General features: G+C 39.2%; 1 protein-coding gene across 1 annotated transcript in view; it reads left to right on the top strand.

The window, feature by feature from the left end:
* GMDS (GDP-mannose 4,6-dehydratase) overlaps positions 1-23318 on the top strand; it is a 420922-nt gene that overhangs the window by 330025 nt on the left and 67579 nt on the right. Inside the window, exons 8-9 of the mRNA XM_030446078.1 lie at positions 11290-11408; positions 20856-20952. Of these exons, the coding sequence (XP_030301938.1) occupies positions 11290-11408; positions 20856-20952 (216 nt within the window). The remainder of the gene's footprint in view (positions 1-11289; positions 11409-20855; positions 20953-23318) is intronic.

Genomic DNA, 23318 nt, shown 5'->3' with positions numbered 1-23318 from the left:
ACTGTAACTGCATAAATATTATCATTACAACTTCACAGACAGCAAAATTTAGGAGGGAGGATTAAATGCTTTAGTGAAGGCCACAAAAAGAGTCACTGTCAAATTGAGACTGGGGTGCTGGAGAAGGTGTCTGCTCATCATTTGCTTTGACCAAACAGAAACCAATAAACAGGCTGGACTTAAAACTCAACCCATGCGATTGGAATATGGTTTATGGTATAACTATTAAATGTATCCATACAGAGCAGAGAATTGTGTTCATGTGAAGCATGTTTCAGCAGCTGAGTTATAAATCTCAGGGGAAAAAAAAAAAAAAAAAGGATTAAAAGTGACCTGCACATGGAAACCAGCATATAAGGGATGATAATGTCATGTGTGACAAAAGCCTTGCATTCTGCAATGACTCATGCCTGTGCCAGTGTTACTTGCCTGAGAACAGACCTCTGGCCCTTGCCAAGTAATGCTTGTGGGAACATTGTTCCCAGTGTCTGACCTGAGGTGGTTATTCCAGCCCTAATGGCAAAATACCTAGTGTGTGTAGAGTCTCATTTGTGTCCACTGGGGAGGGAGGGCCCTTACTTTGTCTCCTTGTGATATGAGCGATGACTTCTGACATGCTTGTAGCAAGAGATTTATTGCAAGCAAAAGTTGAAGTGTGATAATGCTACTGGGGTATTCTGTAATAATATGGTAAACACTTGTCAGCACTTCATCTCAGGCAGTGAAAGTCAATTGTATATGCTACACAGAGACAGATAAAACCATAAGTATACTTAAAACTTCATATGGTTTGCATTTTTTCGTAAACAGCTCTCCTGACTCTAATATAAGACAGGTTTTAATTTTGTTTTGGGTAAGTGGATGTGCTTACAGTCTCACACCCACAATTCTATGGCTTTAAATAGAATAGCTCCAGGGTGCATAAAGAACACATGCTGCTATGTGAAGGATTTATCCAGGATGCCAGGGACTGTATTTATTGCTGGGAACAAACTGAATAAAAATTTCTGTTCCATTTTGACACTAGCCCACAGAGAGCAGTCTTATCAACAGTTTTAATGCAGAATCTTCCCTTTCCCTGACTTAGGATTTAGTGCAACTCACCACTGTTGTACAAGTAGTAATTGCTACTGACAGTGGAATTGGAATGACCGGAACAAGCCAAGGGAAAGTCAGTGCCATGTGCCCTCCAAATGTATTGTTGAGCATGCTCAAAATAAACCTTCGTGTTATGTTTTCACATCTGCATTGCACAGCCAGACTTCTGAAATACATCCTTTGGTTTTCTGGGATAATTTTATCATTGACATTTTCTAGCTGAAATTCCCATGCCCTAGTTTGAAATGACATATACCATGAGCTGGTATCTGACCCTGAGCATGGCAGAGCTTGGTGAGAGCAACAGTAACACTGATACTGTGGCAGCGAATCTGTGAGGTAGCTGCTTCTGTTCTAGGTCTTGGGTTAAAACCACCAGACTCTTTGCTAAGCTGCTCTGTCACATGGTAGAGGTTTTGGGTACTGTTGGCCTAAAATTGAACTTGTGACATGAGGCAAAAATAAAAAAAGAAAATAAATCCCTCTGTATTGCATTACCGTATCCCCAGGGCATTAGGGCTGTGTCAATGTCTCTGTCTGTACTCAACTGAGAGATTTAAGCATCAAATTCCAAAATACTCTCACCTGAAATGTTCTGGTAAAGGAAAAGAAAAAAATTCCACAGAACTAGGAACGAGGTCACTTTAGCATCTTGATAATTTTTCAGCTCTCTTCTTGCTTCTTATAGTTAGTAAAACAGTGGTTGGTGCGTGTATTTACCACTGCCACATAAACAACGATGACTTAATGGTGAAAAATCTTTTACCTCCAACTCTAGTGGCCTGAAGATTGTTATTCAATCAGAAGTTGTAGTTTCAACAATGTGTTAAAGATAGCGTGCTCTTTTCACAGATTATTCTGACACAGGTGACTCTAATTTTATTAGAACCCAATTAATAGTGTTTTCCTCAGGATGGGTAAATTAACCTTGTAAAACAATTGTAAATTGCTATTTACAAGTGGAAAAATGTTTTGAAAACTGGTAGCAGTCTAAGGGAAAATACCTTAGTATTCAAAAGCATGAAGGAATGATTCTGGGAACCTGGGGAGGTGGGGAGGTGGATGTAAATTATAAAATAGAATTCAGGTTAATTTTATACAACTTAATCACTCCATCTTGCTGTACTTCTTTTTTAAAAAATTACACCATTCATCAATTTTATCTCAGTGCTCTTGCCTTGTTACTTTTACTGTCTTAAAGGCTTACTCTTCCTCCTTCCCAATCATACTCTCAAATATGTATAAACATTATGAAATATTGATTTGATTGATTTGTTATCTCTGAGCCTATCTGCCTGTGTTCCTTCAGTTCTCTGCTGCTCTTAGCACTTTTTTTTTACAGCACTCCTTGTGGTTTAACCTGCATCTGGGGCCTTTCTGGATAGGCACCGGGCAGATCCTCACAGAAGTACAAAACTTAAGTGGAGAAGCTATCAAGCTGAAGAGGCAATATTCACAAATGGGAGGAAGGAAGATTTGGAGAGACAAAGTAATTGCCTGAATCATGGCATTTTTTGATTGTGTGAAGATCAGTATTTGATACATAGATGCTGCTGCTCCTCTGACCCCCTTAAAAAGGAGCACGTTAGCTTGCACTTAGCTGGAAGTGTCTGAGAAATTCAGGAAAGAAATCAGAGGCAAACAGGTGTCAGAAGCATGAACCAGGATCTTTTTATAGTCAAATGCTGCACTCTAAACCTTTTGCGATCAATATCTATATTGTGATCGTTATTTTGGGGCTGATCATTTTGCTCCAGTAAACATGCCAGTGCTTGACTTGAAAGCCTCGTCTGTTTTCTTGTGGTTAGATCATGGTCCTAACCAGTCTTTCCTGGCATGGGTCCCTAAGACTCCTCTGCCCTCACCGCAACCTGGGAACAACCCTTTACTTTAGTGGTGAGTAATCCTGTCAAATAGGAGTCTGCTTCTTTGTGAAGAGGTATTTTGTCTTTCATTCATATAAAAAAAAGAAAAAAAAAAAAAAAAAGCAAGGAAAATTAATTCTGGAAGGGAAAAAAGGGAGGGGGAAGTGGGTCAAATATCTTTCAGAATTTTCTGCTAGGTGGAGCCTGGGAAACATGTATTTGTTCTATCGTCTTGTCAAATATGAGTGGTTAATACTCACACGTACTTTCTGTAATTGAATTTTTTCTCATTTTTCTCTGTTTAACTTTGAATTTATTTCCCTTTTTTTTTTTTAATGGAACTTAAGACACCCCTTTGTTAGTAATTGCGACAATATCCTCCAAAATTAAAATGAAAGAAACAGAGCGTATATGCATCCTTCTGTATCATTTCATTTAAATTACTTTGTGTCACACATGTCACTTCCAATTTAACCATTCTATGAATAAAAAAAACATTGTGAACCTAAAAATCTGTTCAAATTTTTTTGGCAGGAAAAAAAGGCTATATTAATTTTCATTTTTGGTGAAGTTTCCCAACAAGCAGCTTTACTGTTTCATTTTTGCCTCCAGCTAGCAACTAAAGATCAGTTATTAAACTGTATACAAATACTTCCATGTATTGAAAGAACAGTATTTTGACACTCAGTGACACAAGGAAAAAAAATAAAAAGGCAGTAATCTAGTTTTTGATAACACAATGAGAACTTTGTGTTCAACTGAGGTGCCTGTGAGAAACATAGTGTTGCATTAACAGGGAAAGTTGACCTTTAAGGTTTATCTGGATTATAATTCTTGTGGTTTTTATTAATAAAACTGCCTACTAAAGTTTCATGAGTCCTCCCTGAGATCTGTAAAACAATTGGTCCATCTGCTTACACAAGAAAATTTAGACAGTATTTCCTAGTTTTCCTACAGATGTGAGGGCTTTTGTTTCAAAAGACATTGATATTGTTTTCATTCTAGATGCTCTACAAAGATTATCAGGTATTTTATTTTCTTAGTAACTTTATAACTGTTGGATTACTATCTTTAAATATATCAACTATATGCTTTTAACTTGAAAGGAAGAAAATCGTGGATCTGAACATGATCTCTAAACAAGTTCATTTCTACAGCCAAGCTGTACGATTGGACTAAACCATGAAGCATGCTTCAAATTGCTTCTGTGGCAATTTATCAACTGTAACTTCCAAAATCTGTAAGAAAGTTTATAAAATGAGTCACGACATATTATCTCTGGAAATATAACCTAGGAATCTTCTAATATGTGTATTGATAAAAGTGAATTTATTATTTGTTTACTTTGTTGGTATTCTTAAGGTAAACTTCCCATTGTTTTTCACCCCATTATGTGTTTTTTCCTCTCAGAGAAAAATGTTTTCATCTTGAATCTGTTCTTATTTTGTACCTTTTCTGTCATTGATGTAACTGTCTATGGTTAGCAAGCATCACTGCTCTGAATGGAAGCAGCTGCCATGTCATAAGTACTCAGTGTCTCCTCTGCATGAGTAGAAAGGACAACACTAAAGGAAAAACTTTGTACACAGACACTGAAGTCCTTATGTTCAGAATTACACCATTAAGGAAGGAGCATTTCAGAATTTATTTAAACTGATGCGATCTGATAGATACTTAAATGGTGTTCAGAAGGGGTTTTCCATGAATGAAGGTTCTTTGAGCAATAGAGCTTGCACCAACGCTGTGATTTTTGGTGATCTGATGACTCTTCAGTGGAAAGGAAGAGGCACTTCTTGGGCAGTACCTCTTTTGCTGGAGGTTTTGAGAGAGGGTTGAGCTTACAAGAAGTGTCACTCTTGTTGCAATGATAGACAATGACCTCAGTCATGAACTGTGGTTTGCCTTTCAAATACAAGCTGTAACAGCATAGTAAGGTTCTTGCTTATTGGGTGTGCACCCTTACTTTTTATGTAACTGAGCAAGAAAGATTGCATTGTAGGAAAAAAACATAGGAGTACATTGATTATGCATACTTCCATATTCCTGCTGTCACTGGCTTCTTGGAAGTATCAATGTGCCTGGCAGCACATCCTTGTGGGTTTTTTTGGCACGAGTCTCCCTTCTGTGCTTGCCTTGCCTTATAACGTAGTCAGAAACAAGTACTAAAGCAACAGTTATTACTTAGACTGAACTCCCATTGTGGCAGAGAGCATAGGATCATGCCCAATGCCTTTGTGTTGGCTTTCAGACAGAGGCAGCTTAGACTTTTCTCTGATCATAGGAGTTTCTTTGCTGCACTTGAGTTCTGTTAATGTTTTTCAGCCTTAGGTGCTGTGACCCTGTTGTATGCAGAATCCGTAGAAGGAGATGGTTTTCCCTCTGTTGTGTATTATATGACATACATATAATAATGTATATATTATATATATGTGTGTGTATATGTATATACACATATAATAATATATGTATTATATTGCATAAAATACATATATAAATGTATATAAATACATATATAAAATATACATATATAAAGATACTGTCTCTTTATATAATCTCCTTTTATATCACAATCTCACACCTACCAGGTACACCCAGTACCCACCTACACTTCTATTTTTCACAGAAGTTAATCAGATGTGGGTGGCTTAGCTGGCATAGCACCTCTTCTTCCTTCCCTGCCCCTCCAAAAGTAAATAAATAGGCAAACTGGAAGTCAGTTTGGGTTTAGAGCTCTGAGTCTATGTCCCCAGTCTCGCTTTTCTAAGGCATGATCATCATTTATGGTCATTTCTGCAGCAGCTTGAGAAACCACAGCCAGTCAGCTGGCTTGTGTCAGGACAAGCCAGGGTGATGGCATCTGGAACTGTTTCACATCCAGGCAGGCAGGAAGTGCGTGGCCATGACATCTCCCCACGTCGCGCAGCACACAAGATGCTGAGCAGCTTCTTTCCACACCAGGGCAATTGAGCTGGGACAATGCAGAGAGGAAGGTGATACAATAGCCCTGTCTTTTGTGGGACAAAGGGAGCATCCCCTCATGATGCATGCAGAAAGAGCAGTCGTGCCAAGCCTTTGTGTTCTACCATATGGGGAGAAGGTTCTCCTTTGCTGCCACACCCCTCTAAAAGCTCATCATGCTTTGGCCCAAAATTCTCAATTCTCCTTCTCAGTGGTGACCCCAGCAGGATAGCTAGATTTAGGATCACCAGAGGGTTCCTTGTCCAACCCACTGAATTCTTCTGCCCAGTTCTAGACAATAGAGTATGGAATACTGTAAAGACTAAATTTCTATAAATGGGGATAATGTACTCTGGGGTCTCTCTGGGTGGTAATGTTTTCTAACTTACTCAGAAATTGCTCCCTAATTGTTGACAGCTTTGAGGTAACCCATGCCCTCTGTAAGCGATAAGTAAGTAGAGCTCGACATTCACCAGTCTCTGCTTCTTTGTCTCTAAAATGCATGGACAATGCATCCTGCATCAGGCTACAACTATCTGTTCCATCTCCTAAAGTAAACATTATTGATTTGGTTTGATTTTTTTTTTCATATGAGTGGCAAATACAAAGAAAACAGAAGTTCTCTGCATAATACCTAGAAACATGTATGAAACATTTTTTTGACAGGATTAGGACTTGGAAAAATGCTATGTAGGAGCACAGGACAATATTAATTAGCACCTACAGGAACATTTTCCATTTATCACATTGTGTGTCTCTTCAGTCATATCTGGTTTGAGTCTTGCATTGGATGAGAAATAAGAAAAAGCTTTATTCATTCTCTTGAAAAATCATCTTTTATTTTTAAACAGAAATGATCAGCTGTATTTTAAGGTCTCAGAAAGATGGGTTTGAATTTCTTTTTTCTTTTAAATAGGCAGATACCTGATTACGATGCCATTTTATCAATCTACAGTTCTGGAGCAGTGAAAGAAAAATATCAAATATAGAGAGTTAAACATAACCTCAACTACTGAGTCTTTGTTATCCATGGATGACAGCCTGGTTAATAAATGTTTTCTCACTGAGATGCTGGACTGGAAGTTAATGGTGAAGCACACCTACAACATACTCCAGATGCTCTAGACAAGCAGACACATCACAACCATAGCAGCAGTGGCACGCACGGAATGTACCTATACAAGGGTTGTGCTAGGCCAGCTTGGCTTTTCCCCTTCACTAGTCCAGGTGCAAGCACTGTTCTGGTATTTTGCTTAAAAGTGGTACTTACTTCTGGCAGGAGTTTATATAGAGAAAAGGGGAGAGAAAAAAGATGAAAGAGGAAAGGTTTTGGCAGAGGCTATAGTTCAGGCATGCAGAACAGATATCCTAGTCCACATAATCATAAAAGTGTGTCCGCTTGCTAGAGCTGCTGCATATCTCTCTCTGGTTAGATATCTGTCTTTAAAAGTAAATGACATAGTATTGCCATTACACTTTGTGAGTCACTAGACTGGAGCCAAAAAGAGTTCAAATATGAAAAATATGTTCTGCTACATTTGCCATTAAAGGAACAGTCGTGTTCTAAGAGAGCCGAAGCCTGAATTGTTGCCCTAGTAGCTTTCTCCTCCTTTTCAACATTTGTGCATGTTCTGTTAACTGGATCAAAGGAAAAACTAACACAAGTAATTTCTTTCCTTGCTGTCAGCCTTTACAAAGAAATCTGGGAAAATCCATGATTCTCCATCCCTGCACCAGAAAAATTCCTAAAATATATGACCTTGCGATGGTTAAAAGATAGCCAAGAGCCAAAGCTTGTCAATGTTTTTATCCCAGTTCAGCCATGTCATGGGTCATGTGGTTCAGCATGTGAACAGGAAGGTGAGAATGGGTGAACTTTTGCCTCAGTCGTGCAGTCCATCAGAGAATAAATGGAGCAAATCACTCTGCAGCTGTATCGGGAGGTGAACGGCTGAATACCTCTCACACAGAGGCCTTTGTGTTCTGGACATGATCTAGCATTATGATGGGATGCACTAGGCTGAGGCTTTGTAGCAATTACTAACCCATTATCACGCTAGAACATGAGATCATTTATCTTCTAATTCAGAGTGTCACCTGTTCTTCATTTGCCAGTCAATAACCATTAATTACTTTCAGTGGAAATTTAAACAAAGCTTTTCCCCTCTGTTAAAACCAGTAAGCCATTCAGTAACGACAAATAAACCTGGAACTGTATCTCCCTCTTTCCTCTCATTCTCAGCCCGGAGTCTGGTACAATATGAACTCTTAAAGGAAATGCCTAGGAATTGATAGGTCAAGGGCCTTTATTAGTCTGATGTGGGGGGAAGCACATTCCTGGCACTTGCTGTAGGGAAAGCATATAGCTCCTCCTTGGACACAGATTTCATATGGGTTGTCACGGACTGTACCTATGGAAATAAAGTTTTGAATATAGAGCTTTCTGAGAGATTATTCTGCCTTCTAGCTTGCCTTTGCAGTTTTTATGGACTGTTCAGAAGACCCATTCAAACCAAGAGCATTTGGTTGCCTTCCTGAAAGCAAAACAGAACTATCTCTTACTTTGTAATTTTTTTGCCTGTTCATTTTTTCATATCTGATTTGATTGAGCTAATTGTAAGTGCCAACAATTGGGAATGCTATAAAAAATAGAAGACCCAGCAGTGATACTTGATTCTCAAGTAATCATTAATCTAAAAATTCTTTCCTAGGAGGAATTGAGGCAAAAATTGCTCCATCTACATTGTTTGATCATTGCTAAATTGATCCTATAGAAATTTACTGCAGTTTAAGTTGTATTTTCAGAACAGTGATTGCTTGCTCTTTGAAATATTAGACAAGAGTTGATACATTCAAATGCATGAAACTTGGTGCGACCAATTCTCACAGGATGTTTTGTTAAGTGTTTTTTGTAGCTGTCTCCTTCAATGTCTGTTTTTGAGTAAAGAGAAACTTCCAATGATATTTTATATTAATATATAAAATTATTGTGTAAATATTTTCAGTACTCAATGGATTGTTGAATGTCTTAGCATAATCACCCGTGCTGAAATTGTGTCAAATGAATTCCAATACTGATGTATTTAGAAGTGGAGACAATTAAAAAAAAAGAATCGTGGAGAATCTGATCCTGCTTCTACTTAGACATATTAATGCCACTTTACAAAAGCGCATAGTAAGTACTAGATCTGATTTCTATCAATAAATGGGATTTAGCTGTTACATTTCTGTCAGATGTAACTGACACTACAGTGCTGTGTATGTTTCAATTCAAGAAAGGCAATTATACGCAGTGAACATCCTCTAAAGTCAGGAGGACTGCTGTAAGTTCTGACTCTGACTGCCTGATTGTCTAATTTTGGAAATCCTTATTCACTCAAACAGTACCTTCTCATATAAGTAAACTTGTTGTTTCCAGCTGGGCTGCTTAGTGAAAGCTGAAGGTCCATGAAAGTAAGGTCTAGGCTAGGAGAACCTAAACTATCAATTACTTATTTTAGATATTCCTTTTAGCTTTCTGTGAAGCTGCTACTACTGTTTAATCCTGCAAGCTTGTCCAGTCATGAAGAAACAGGAGTTGGTGATTTACGGTGACCTCTTAAATCAGCAGGGAAACCCCAATGTTCCAAGAGAGCTCATATGAGAGATACAAGTTAAGACATCTCCTCCCCACATGAGGAGTTTCATCAGCCAGACGGGTATTTCTGCGTCATTGGCTAGGATCTTCAGTCCTGGAAAGGAAAATAAAGTTGCTGCCATTGTCCTGCCCAGCAGGTCATATCCCTAAAGCACAATTAATGTCAAGGACTTACACAGCGGTTGCCCAAAACCCAGCCTTTCACGCACGCTCAAGAAGCAGAAAGGTTCAAAAGGAACATGTTCATTAAATGTTGTCAAAACTCTGGAAGATGCATAAAATAATAACTGGGAAGAAAAATGACTTGCAAATAGAACCATTTAAGTGGAATGTATCGCCTTGCTATGCTGGACACTGATTTATTAAGAATAGGGAGGGAAAAATTGAATATTTCAGGTGGTATTTACCAAGAGAAACTGAGCTGTCCCAAAGCTTTTATTAATCTGATTTGCAGAGTATCCACTACCATCAAGGGACCTACTAAAGTTGTTTTCTTTAAAGCTGATGTGAAGAGGTCAATGCAAATAGCGTTGTGGATTACACTGTGAGAAGATGACAGTCCTCTTTACCATATGGAGAGAAAGTTGAATGATTTTGTTTTTCTTTTCTGGTTATTTATTAAATGGGGAGCATGCCATACAGGTATTCCCTTTTACTCTCCAAAGGAAATGAAGTGTTTACATCATTTTGATTGATCTGGAGTAATAATTATTCTGTTCGCCTACAGCTTCTAGGCAGTCAAATAGTCCAGTTGGCAGAGCAGTGGCTTGCACATCAGAAAACTGAAATGTACCTGCCGTGATACCTCAGACAAGTCACACGTGTCTTTGCATGCCTCTTTTTCCATCTGCTTTCCTGCTTTCATGCTGACTTAGCTGGCCAGACCTCTGAGATGTTGCTCATCCATCATTACTTGTTTGTGGGTGGGGACCCTGTGAAAGACATTGCTGTGGGAAGTGAACCTGCTCCCCTGAAATGCAAATATGTTGACAATCCCGTGAAGTTTTGCTTCAAAACCTACCGTGATTTTTGCCACTGCACAAACAGTTCTCTGAAAGGGATGTTAATGGTTTTCTCACTTTTCTACCAGTGTTTTCTGTGTCCATGTGTCAAAAGAAAAAGTTTCTGCTACTGTGCCTTAATATGTAACATGCAGCACTCAGAAAACCAGATTCATTTAGTCAAATATACTGTTGACTATTCTTAGTTACCTTTTCAATGACTTACTCCTAATTAAAATTTGAACATAGGCAAAACAAACGTGACAGAATAAAGAGCCATAAGGAGCCATATTTTCATGATTTAATGAGTTTTACATTGTTCTATAAGAGACAGAGCAGAGCACACTAGGCTGAAACATCACGAAATTTTGTTCTTTTCTCCATATGTATGTCAGTTCATGCAGTGCTGTAGGCAAGTGAATTCATGCTTTTGAGCATTAAACCAAGTCGCAGCATACAAAAGTAAACATATTAAAGTCTCCCCTGCAGAAAACCCTGCTGTGAAACAAATTGAAAATCAAATATAGAATTGTTTTCTATAATAATAAATAATTTAACTCTTTCCAGACTTGCAATGAACTATCTAATAACCACTATGTTAGGAAAGTGCTAGTTTTCCCAGTTTGGGGTATGTGTGCATATATGTAGTTATTTCCATATCAAAAAATACAACAGTATAATGTCATGTAGCACTTACACATTCACTGAATCTGACTTTGTCTTTCTTCAGGCCATGTGGCTGATGTTGCAAACGGAGGAGCCTGAGGACTTTGTCATAGCCACTGGGGAGGTCCATAGTGTCCGTGAATTTGTGGAGAAGTCATTTAAACACATTGGGAAAACCATTGTGTAAGTATGAACATGCGAAAGCAGCTACAAGTTGAACATTGCTAGCCTGTCCCATCTGCTTTGTTGCAGACTACTGTTTCTCTACATTCTTCTTTTTTCCCCCTTGCTTTCTAATTTTGTAATGTATGAGACCTTCGGGGCATAAATGACTGCCACAGAGAATATGTCTTGTGTTGCCCTCTAGAATGTGAGAAAAAAATGTAAGCAGGTTCATCTTCATGTCTATTGCAAGTCTTCATTCTCTGTTCTCCCACCACTCCCTACCTTTGGAGAAGTATGCCCCTCCAGAGAGGTTTAGTACCAGCATGCAGTTTATCACCCTGATGCAAAAGGGGATTTTCTGTCCAATGCTCTATTTTGTGCCCCCAGTCTCTACAGTCCGCTCCCATCCTCTTTCATCTCAAGAAGTGACACCTGCCAACCCAGTTCTTTCTGCATGACAGCCCACACCACAAGGATTAGGTAGCAACCCTCTCTACATTCCTATTAGCTCCTCTTCTCCTAAGCCATAAAAATGTTGAGCGGTGGGTGCAGAATGTTTACAATGCATATTCCACATAGTTTGATTGAAAATACAAAATTCCTTCTCAAGGCCGTATAATAAAAGCAGGATGGCTTGGTGAGCGCCTTCTGTAATTTATATTTTTATTGTTTATTATTTTTTCAATTTCCCTCCTTCTGTATCTTCTCTGGGCCCCATGCATCAACATACCAATCTCAGCTGGAAAAGGGAGAGGAAAGCCACAGGCTCTTCCATGACGCTAGCGCCAGGGCTGTTCCTCAGGCCATCAAAGTCACTTGTGCAGCTGGTGAACTTTTGACAGGGCCAATAAGTTTTACTTGGGAACAAAAACTTGACAAATTCAATAAATATGCAGAAGTGCACAGATATATACAATATTATTTGAACAGCCAGTGGGTGGCTGGGGAGGTAATAACATTTTCCCCTCGGTGAGTTTTTAGTCTGGTTTCAATTTTTGGCATCGACTGCCAGAAAATAATTCTGGTGGGGAAGAGAGAGACTGTATAAATAGGATTTCTAGCCTAAAAGCTCAGTTTGGGGACTAAATTTCTCTCTGTATTTGTAGCATCTCTTGATAGCAAGATGTCCTTGTATGATCACATATTGTCCCATCTGCCTTACCAGCCGTGAGGTTTGACAGAGTAAAGTGGAGGTAGTAGAAGCTCTGGTAATTGCTTTGTCTTTTTGTTTTTCCTCCTTTTTCTATACTTTTGCGTCTTCTGTTTTTAAGGTAATTCCCCCTAGTAAGCATTGGTATGAATATGCTGTAGATTCTGTTGCTCCAAATAAATAAGAATTCCTTATTATTCTGAGAATAATTTTGCCAGTGTCTTGTGTTTTTTGCAGAAGCAAGGTGAATATTTGATAAACAACTTTTTATTTAATTTTGATTACCTGGATTTGGAAACTGAAATGTATAGATCAATACCTTCCTGAATGTCTTTATTTGCAGATATTCTCAATATTGCAGCTTCTTTTGATGTCATTAGTTTAAAATCAAACTCCTTGCTGTAGTATTGGCTTAAAGTGTTTCAGAATTTTACATGACTGATAAATCATGTATTTTTCAGAAAGCAAATTAAACTCTTGATAAAACGTAAAGAAAAAAAGAATTACACAAATAAAAGTACTTTTGTGAATAGCTTCTGTTATAGAGAGGATATGAAAGGCTTATTTTAGATTTAATTGGTCCTACCAGAAAATTTTGTGTCCTTTTTGTTTAATTTTTTGCTCACCTGAGGCTCAATATGGTGGACTACTTATCATTTGTGCAGCTAGTGTTTGGACTGAATCAGTCACAAGTTTCTTTCTCAGGGAAGTTTTACAGCACGACTCCAAGTAAGGAGGTAGGACAGGTATTTTTTGTGTATAAAGGCATAGTGCCATAGTTACATTCTTTTACTGATCAATAAGAGAAATTCTCAAAAACTGTATAAGAATCCACATGACATCTAGTGACATGGATTTTTAGGAAAATAAATTGCTTTAGAAATGGGGCTGCTAATCCCCATGGTTCTTCTGAAATGTTTGAATAAGGTATTAATTTCTTAAGCTGTTATGACTGGTATATAAATAGCTATATATGGGGACTGACGTGAACTTTTAGGTCCTAGTGATAACTTTGTTACTGATCAATTTGACAGTGGTGCAGTTCTGGTCATTTTAGATAGGGTTTGGCCAGATAAGCCAACTGTTCCTTCCCCCTTCTTCCGGGGGGGGTAGTGTCACAACAGACCTACTACCCATCCTGTAGCCATCGTTCATCTTTCAAATTGCACTACATGTAAAATATTTCTGAGGATTTGGAAAACTTCGTTAAGAACTTCCATAAATTTTCTAGGTGTCAGCCTGGCCTGTACCATTTTTCTATATGTCAGCCTTTTGCAGCACACACACACTGTCTCCTAACTCTTACTGGCGTCTTGGCCAGGGGGCTGATAATCTCTCACATTCTTTGAAACCCCCAAGGACTTTCTACTCCCACCTCCTCCAGTTCGAACATATCTCCTTCAGGGAGTAACCTGGCATCAAAATCCTCCCTTTTAGCACTGTGAGACCCCACTGGTGAGTCCCATTGATCTGTTTCTTTACAATTTATGAGGCACCTAAGAAATAGTACACGAGAGTGCAATTGCTAAGAGTTCCTGTGAGAATGGATGCTTTCTTCCTATGTCTCTTCCTCAAAGTTTGATTGAGTTTGGGGTTTTTTTGTAGGGTTGCAGGTATTATGAAATTTTGCAACTTCAGAAACTTACCTGGGAAATTTCCAGCAGCCCTTTTCACTGCTGTAAGTGATGGAACAGCTTCTTATTATTGCTGTACAATACACCTTTCAAAATTGATGGAATGATTGAGTTAATGGCCAGGGGGGATGTCATGGCAAGCAACAGCTGGCAGAGCTCCTAGAGCATCTGAGAACACAGGGCACATGTGCAGGAGCTCTTAACACTCCCTGCTTTGTGATTTGGCACTGAAAGTTGCAAATGTCACATAGTCTTAGCTGCCACATCTTGATATTGAAGTAGAGAACAGGAAGAAAAGCAATCCTGGCTGCCCAATCAACCAACTAAAAGTGTTTCTTTTATCTCTTTTAGCTTTTTGTCTTCCTAACAATTCACATTAACATTCACAGCTGAAAATCTAGGTCTGCATAAAATGTCTTTCCAAAAAGATAACATAATATTCTGTCATAGCCAGTCATTAGTACATGTCAGGTGTATGTCTTCTGGCCACAAAAAGTGATAAAGAAACTTCACCACATTTTTTTAACTAATGAAGAGTATATCTGCAATCAGACTGATTCTTTCTCTGAAACTAAACATAAAGTATACAGAGGCTTATCTGTCTATGTGGGGTTCTTTTACTTCTAGCATTTATTTGTCAAGGGAGAATTTTCAAATTATATTTATATAGTCCTCCGAATCAGTCAAATTCTGTCCTTTGTGCTAACAGGAAAGCCTCAGAGCTACAAATATTTTTGCCCTGTAAGGATTACATTTTTTTGTCTTTTACTTTCCCTTCTACTTATTACTAATTAAGTAGTACTTGGGGGAAACACTTCCCGCCTATAATTTGAACTACAGCGGGGTAAACGAAACAGGCAAATGCTTGTCTTGACTAATTTTCTGTCATTAATCTTATTAAATTAGAACAGCATTGCAAAGATAGCCTGAAACCACTACAGCATTCTGTGTTCTTTGCAGAGTGCTACAAAGACTACTGTCTGCGAATGTGGAAAGAAAAAAAAAGAAAAGGGAAAAAAAAAAACCCAAACTATTCAAGCAGTGGAAAGATTTATTGTGGTTTTTATTAATATAAAAACACATGCACATTTGTTACAGAAATATTCGTTTCTTCCAGGATCAGAATTAATTTAGTAAAAATGAATATTTTACTCCAGTCATTTTATCTTAGCTAACATGCCAGCTGGTCTTAAAAAAGATCACCCAAAAAAGAGGATGTTTTCAGATAAGTTATAAGGTCTAATGAGGTGAACTACTCGCAAAAGTAGAGCAGTGGCCTCTTCAGTGACAGTGAAGGTTGAACTGGAACTGAACTGAGGGAGGAGGTTTTTGTGGTTTGTTTGTTTGTTGTTTCTTTTTACCTTAAAGTGGAAGGTTGGGTTACAGAAATGCATGAGATTTGTAGGATTGCTGTAAGAATGGAAAACCAACAATATGTAAATAATGGGTCTGTGGAGATATGGAAAAAGAGCCATCAAAAGGCATAATCAAACCAGCTGCTCTTTCCATGTCTTGTTATTGCCCACCAAAAATGGCTGGCTGACCAGTGCTGTGTTATTTTTAATGGGTCAGGAAAATGATAAGCTTTCAGATGAGGAGGAAGGAAACAGAATCTCATACAGAAGTTGAAGGTATTTTGAAGAGTAACACTTGAAAGGGACTCAGCCAGGTCAGTGAAGGATGCTGGCCTGGGAGAATGCATGTGAGCAAGGTTCCTTGCTTAGGACTGCACCACTTTATCACCATCATCACTGTAGAATGTAAGTTTTAGTGGGGCATTTAACCCACCTCAGCTGAAAAATTAACTCTTCAAGCTGAGAAAGCTTTTATTACTTTCTTATTTGTACAAGGTTTTATCTGTGAGCAGGGCTAATAATTGTTTCAGAACTCAAATTAAGGTTTGAAGACTGTAGCTATTTAATTACCTAATATCATATGTCATAAGAGGTATAAGGAAGATATAAGAGATATATAGGAAGATGGGGTGAGAACTAAATGTGGTGTGTCAGAGGAAATTCCACTTGTTTTCCTCCCAGATGAGATGAAAATAGTTCTCAGAAATACAGTCTGGAAAAATATCTGATTTCAGGTTAGCTGGACATCTTTGTTTCTCTTCTATCCTAATTTTAAAGAAAGAATATAAAAATAATTTATAAAGCCATTCTCTAAAAAAATCCATTCTGAAAACATAAAATAATTTTTTTAGATATTAATATGATTTTGTTTCAGTTTGACAATAATGGGATTTACTTGAAACTAGAACTTTTCTTTCCAGAATGTTTTGGGTTTTCACAGATGTATTAAATCTCTTGAGAAAACATTTTCTTCTCAACACCAGCTTTCACAATTTGGAGTAAGGGGATAAGAGGCTCAAAAGATTCCAATGAACTGGGGGGAAAAAAAAAAAAACAAAGCCAAAATGTAGGGAGCCCAGCATATATTTTTTGTTAAAGTTTCATAATGTGGTGAGTCACAAATTGGATTTTTGAAACATTATCTTAACTACTGGGAATGTAATAACAGTAGCATTTTTTTTCCAGTTGTGTTCCCTTAGTGAACAAATACTGAAGACCTGATTCATCAGAGCATTTATAAAAAATTTTAAGTACATCTCTCTCTGGTAGCCATATCCTTTAGATTTAAGCAAAAGATCGTGGTTAAGCAATCCCTATATCCTTGATTGCTTTGAAGTACCTGAACTGATGGCAAGGTTGGTGGTTGAGTTGGTGGCAAAGAAAGGAACATATGAAGGGCCCTTTTAAAGTTTCCCTACAAAAGATTAGTTGCAAAAACCATTAATGGTCTGTTTTATGGTGTCAGTTTTGCTGTTCATAAAGTGCCAGGACAGAATGAAGTGCTTTAGCTTAACTCTGTGTGTGGCAGCCATCAGGCCCCAGTCCAAGAAGTCTACACAAATGGTGTGTTGTATTAGCTGTGGAAGAAAAAAAAAAATTTTTTAATGAATGTATCTTTAATTTTCAAATGTGAAAATATTTTCTTTTGGCATATATTTGATTTTAGAAGGTGTATGTGATACTTTTGTTTTCCTCAATGAGGCTGAGCACCTCTAGCTGCTCCTGGTTTAAAATACTTTTTTAAATGGTATCAGTTCTGTTTCTATGTACATATTAAGAAAGGAGATGAAATGCATATACTTGTGCAGTTTATCTGTGTTTTTGTGAAAGTTTTTGGTTTTAGTTGATTACTTCACCACCTCAAAAATGTATCTACTTGGCCTTGTTTACTTCTCAGTCACAGCCATTTGGGCCATTTGGTCCCTTGCAGTGCTATTCCCACCCTCCCTTGATTATCTCCATGTCCTCCCTGCCCCCCTCACACCCAACCGAGTGGGTGCCCCAGCTCTTTGTCCTCAGAAAGTCCTTTGTACCTGTGGGAAGTTTTCAGAGTTTGAAGCTTGCTGTCTTACTGAATATTTATAGGAAGTGGAAAATGCTTGGAATCTCCAGACCTGAAGAAAAAAAGGAGCATTCATCACAGCTGATAATAACAGTAGTGATCAGCAGATATGGAATTAGCCTTAAATTAAACATAATCCATTCCTCTGTAAATCCAGAGTGTAAAAGCTCTTGAGGTGAAGAACCTTTTAAATAGGTGAACTTGCTAGAGCATTTGAAACATTGCCTAATATATCCTTCTCTAGGTGCAGAGCATTTTGTCATATGGCTGATGCCATCAGCTGTGGGAGCAAACCCATCCTTTGCTTCTATGAAAGGATGAAGATCCACAGTGTGAAGAGAGCAATGGTCTTGCTGTAGGCTCATTGCCTGAAGGTTCCAGCACCAATGTGTTGTGAAAAGCCCGTGCCAGGCCAGCAAACACCCACCTGGAAGCCCTGAGCTTTGATACCTGCTGGGGGCCAAGAGGAGCCACTCTTCATCCCTGATAAATTTAGCCCAGCCCTGATGAGCCAATTTTTCCTGAGCTAAGGGACCCTTTGCATTTCCCCCAAGTGGTACAAGGCTGTTTTCTTGCCTTCTTGGGCTTCTCCATTAAGGAACAGAAAGATGGGTAGTCCTTGTGGCTGGAGCTATCAGATAGCACAACACAAGGGTTTCCCATGCCTTCTTCCACCACCTATATGCTTCAGAATAATCTGGCATTATGTTTTCCAGTTTATAATTCTGACTGTGAGCTGACTACAAATTAAGCAAGGTGCTGGTGGTGTGAGGTTTTTTTTCCCTTTCCTTGCAGTTAAAGGAAGAGGAGAGGGGGAATTGGTTAGCAAAATGGGTGTCTTGCTCCTGGTTGTCAGGTTGGCCCCCACCCATTCCCTTTTATCAGCAGTATGGTGTCCCCAGCTGTGAGCGCCAAGGTGCCAGTAGTAATTAAAAGTGCAGCTCTCAGATACTACTTTGTTCACAAGGAGAAGTGCTTGCTGCTTTTTTCTTTGTTTGTTTTTTCTCTTTTTTCTTTCCCTTGTGAACTTTTCACATTGCTGGGCCGAACGAAACGGGTGGAGATTTCTTCTTAAGCAATTTCTATTGTTCTATAACTTTGATAGTGACATTAAGTGAGTCTTTACTGGCTCGGCTGAGCTTTCTGGAGCCTGTTGGGTGTTAAATGGGGTTCTCTGCTCAGTGACCTCCAACAACCACTGACGTCTCCTGATCTAAGAGCTTCCTGTTGTTTTACTGGTGACGGTTAGTTTTCTATTAAGCTCATTTGATTCCTGCACATTTTTACCCTCTGCCCTTTAAAGGGAGGGACTAATGTTAGTTTTGGCTTCTGAATGAAAACTTTGCAGTTCAGGCTTCAAACAGAGCAACAGTGAAAAAGAAAGAAAGAAAATTTAAATTATAAATCATCTTCAGCATCATGGTGTGGCTTTTAACATGTGACCTGACTATGGCTATTATCTCTTGGAAATCACTTCAATGTGAATTCTTCCCAAAATCAAGCATCCTACAGTGTTTGCTAGTCATCCAGAAGTCATGAGTTGGGCTTCAAAAAATCCTAAAAACTAGCAATAAATGCTTATTTGCCATTTCCTCCTGCCTTTCGGTGTTTTAACATTCTTGGGTACACAGAGGTCACATTTTCAAACTTTCCTCCTTAGCCCTCAGGGCTAGAAACTCAAAAATTAGGGCTGAAATGATGGTCAAAGAATCAGGAGCTTTGAGCAAGGAGAAATAAAATGTGTGCCAAAATCCCAAAATCTGGCAGTACAATTAGTAAGAGGGAAGTGAATAGCACTTTCATTGCTGGTGACTGAGGCTAAATGGCCTAAATCATAGTGGTGATTTAAATTACACAGATTTTACTTACACAAGAAAAGAAATAAAAGGATATAATCTGTGCACTTTTGTGCCAGGATGTCTCAGAACCCCCTGATGTACACTGCAAACCAAAAAGCAAGGACAGGATAGAGTTTCAATCATAACTCTGGATTTTGTATATTCAAAGGATTATGATACACCAATGTACCTCCCTGCATGCTTCCCATGAAGCATCTGTTTAGAGAGGGAGCATTCTCCTCAGGCTCCCAGGCTGCAGGACTGCCTCCCCAGGGACCAGTCACCCACTAAACTGTTCCTCTACTGCTGCTCCTGAAATTTCATATCAGGACAGTTGCTAACCAAATAGAATCATAGAATAGAATCGTAGAATCATAGAATTGGCTGGGTTGGAAGGAACCTCAGAGATCATCGAGTCCAACCCTTGAACCACCGTTGCGGTTGCTAGACCACGGCACTGAGTGCCACATCCAGTCTCTTTTTAAATATCTCCAGGGACGGAGAATCCACTACTTCCCTGGGCAGCCCATTCCAATGACGGATCACTCTCTCCGTAAAGAAATTCTTTCTAATATCTAACCTAAACTTCCCCTGGCACAACTTAAGACAATGCCCTCTTGTCTTGTTGAAAGTCGTTTGGCAAAAGAGACCAACCCCCACTTGGCTACAACCTCCTTTCAGGTAGTTGTAGAGAGTGATGAGGTCTCCCCTGAGCCGCCTCTTCTTTAGGCTGAACAACCCCAGCTCTCTCAGCCTTAGTTCATGGTGCAACCAAATCACATAAATTAGAGCAAACTGCAGCCTGTTCAACACATATGAAACAAATTTGGATGAAGTGTCTGTCTTTCAGCTCACAGGTAGTGAGTGCTGCTTGCAATACATGTATGTGAAGTGCCATGTTGAGCTAGGACTGAAAACTCAAGAGCTGTTTTTGTTTTGGTTTTCCTAGTTAAGCACAAATTAAATTATGCAGCTTAATGCTATTCAAACAGAGCTTTACGTCCATAAAATTAACAGATTAAAGAGTTCCTGAAAGTATTGGCCAAAATACAAGAATGAAAAATATTTTAAGAAAACAACTTTGAACCAATCCACAAATGAAAAACCTCACTGTCATATTTATTTGCAGATACATGAGACGTTCTGAAATCAGGACATTTTATTTTCCCCTAGCATTATGTGTTTAATTTGGAAGTCCTGTATTTTAGACCTTCCACTGAATCAAAAACCAAAACAAAGAGACTTCAAAAGCCATTGTTGCTCCATTCAAGTCTAAACTCTGCCTTTGTTCCTATAGCTAATGAGTTTATACTGTCCTGCAGGGAGAATTGACACCGGCCTCAAGTAAATGAAAGCAGGCCAAATGTTAGTAAGATCAGAGCACTAAAGTAATTATGGGTTGATTAAATGTTTATCTTCTTTACAGGTGGGAAGGGAAGAATGAAAATGAAGTAGGACGATGCAAAGAGACTGGCAAGATTCATGTGACAGTCAATCACAAGTACTACAGGCCAAGTGAAGTGGTAAGAAAATGCCCCCTCTTAGTTTTGCAAATGAATAATCCAATCACTGAGCCAATAAATTGCTGCATTTGGCCAGCAGGCTGTGAAAAAGGCTTAATTGCACTCCTGCTGCCAGCTTTTAGAGCTTTAAATTAGCCTGCTTGTTGGCCCCTCACAGCCAGCTACCTGGGAACAAGCAAGGCAGGCAGCCCTGCAGCAGCTGCTCTGCTCTGTCACAGAGATGCTGATCTGCTTCAGTCCCCCTCTCTGAATGAGGGAGGGGATGCCTAAGGGTGAAGCATCACCTTATGTGAAAGAGAAAAGGAGTGCACAACAACTTATTTTTCCTTCTGGTCTCAAATGAGTATGTGGTCATCTCTCCAGCTGCAAGAAGGGAAAAAAGAGGAAGTTGGGCACTCGTAGAATTGATTTGTAAAGTACCTCCTGTGTTCTCATGACAGTGTTTCAACTCCAGCCAGCAAGTCATCCCTGTTCAGCTTGGATCTTTGTAACTAGGTACCACAAAATACCTAGTTTAGAAATCTATGTGTGCTTTGTTTTCCCGGGTGTTTTGCAGGGACCCACTCAGTAAATGCTCATTTGCAGAACATGTCTTTACTCCCAGGAATTTCTCAGTGAAGCCTGCTGAGGGTGCTCAACCAGCACACACTGCCAGCAGGACCAAGTCTCTAACCCCTCTGCTTGAATTGCCTAATGAGCACATTAAGAGAGGGAAGAAAAGAAAACATGTCAAACTGGGTGGTAGCAGAACATAAAGATGGTACAGGACAGAGCCTGGTTTCTGGACACAGGAAACAATAGCCCCAGTTGTGTGCAGTGGGGATGGGTGTGCCCAGGAGAGGATGTTCTGATCTTCTGGGAAGGGTGATACCAGCCCTGCTGGCTGCTGACACAGCATCCCTTCAGAAATGCTGGTTTCGGCTGCCTGATTGAAGCAAGGTGTGACAAGAGCCTATTTGTCTTGACACGGATTACAGGGTGACAGTGGGAAGCTGCATGTATGGAACTGGACATGAGTTCTAAACTGGAAATTCAGAGGGCAATGAAGACTTACAAAATGGTCTGGGCCTGTGTATCAGAATCAAATGCTAGGAAGTCATTAAGAGCTGTCCATCATTCTGTGCTTTGGTAAGGTGTCAGGATGATAAGGAGGACACGGAGACAAAAGGACTTGCCAGACAGGAAAAGGACACTTGACCCAACAAGTCTGTGCTTTGTGAGACCCACTTCCCTGCTTTGTTGTACCTCTTAATAATGAGTACATATTCACTCAAAAATTATGCGTAGTATTTAGCTATTCTGAAGCCCTAGCTGTAGTTCCCCCTCATTCATGTGCTTAGACATTTTCTGTCGAAATAGTGGTGTGCATAATTTCCTCTCCTAGCCTTTACTGGTGTCCTCCAGGGAAAGCAATTTCTGGATTTTAAATGCAGCTCACAACATTCTTGCCCACTGTAGGACAAAGCATAAGCATGGGTCCCTCAAGAAAGCTCATGGAATATGCTAGTCCCTACGTGAGAATAGGGGTATATCTAAATAAAGAGTGAAATATATCCTTGAAATAACACCGAGTATAAACTCAGGAGGGGAGGTCTGATGTTAATCTGAACTTACCTGATCTTCTGATCCATCATAGGCCACTTTGTGTTAGGCTCCCTCTCTCTCTCTTTTGCTCCCTCTCTCTCTGCCACCCTTGCCTTGCATTTGACACTGTCCCAAGAAGGCTGTGAAGCTGCTTTGGCACCAGCAGGATAGAGGCACAAAGTGGATTTCGAAGTACCTTTGTCTTAAGGGCATTGCAGATGAACTTTGAGCAAACTCCTCTATGAGAAGATGTGACAGAACCTATTGCACGTTGTCATGAACTTCTTGAAGGATTCTTCTGAAAGAATAGGCTTTATTTTTATCAGCCTGTGAAAAGGCAAAGGTTGCTGTATCTTTTCATGGTTTATTTCCAATCCAGTTTAACCTGTCCTGATTTACAGTGGTGTACTTTTTAAGTAAGTAGACAGTACACACTCTTCATACCCACATATTCAGAAACAGTTCAACATGCATCACACTCACCATGTCTTCCGGGTTTTTCTTGACTGACAACAAAATTTTTATACAATGCTTTACTTTTCTATGCTCACCACGTTTCTTGTGTAGTAAGGTCAACCACATAACTTCTGAATGGGGATTTTTTGGGGGCTGATTCTTCCAGGGGAAGTAGTGAAGAGACTCAGTGCGATTGTAACTTTTGTTTTCCTTACCTGATGCATAGAAAAAGATTTAACCTAAATCCTAAAGTATGCAACACTTCTCAAAGCTGATAAGATGAAGAACTGATAAGCTCTCAATCTGTTTCATCCACACAGAGAAGC

The sequence above is a fragment of the Calypte anna genome, chromosome 2 (genome assembly GCF_003957555.1).
Source record: "Calypte anna isolate BGI_N300 chromosome 2, bCalAnn1_v1.p, whole genome shotgun sequence".
Taxonomy (NCBI): Eukaryota; Metazoa; Chordata; class Aves; order Apodiformes; family Trochilidae; genus Calypte; species Calypte anna.
The sequence above is the reverse complement of the archived record's forward strand: the minus strand, read 5'-3'. Positions and strand labels throughout refer to the sequence as shown.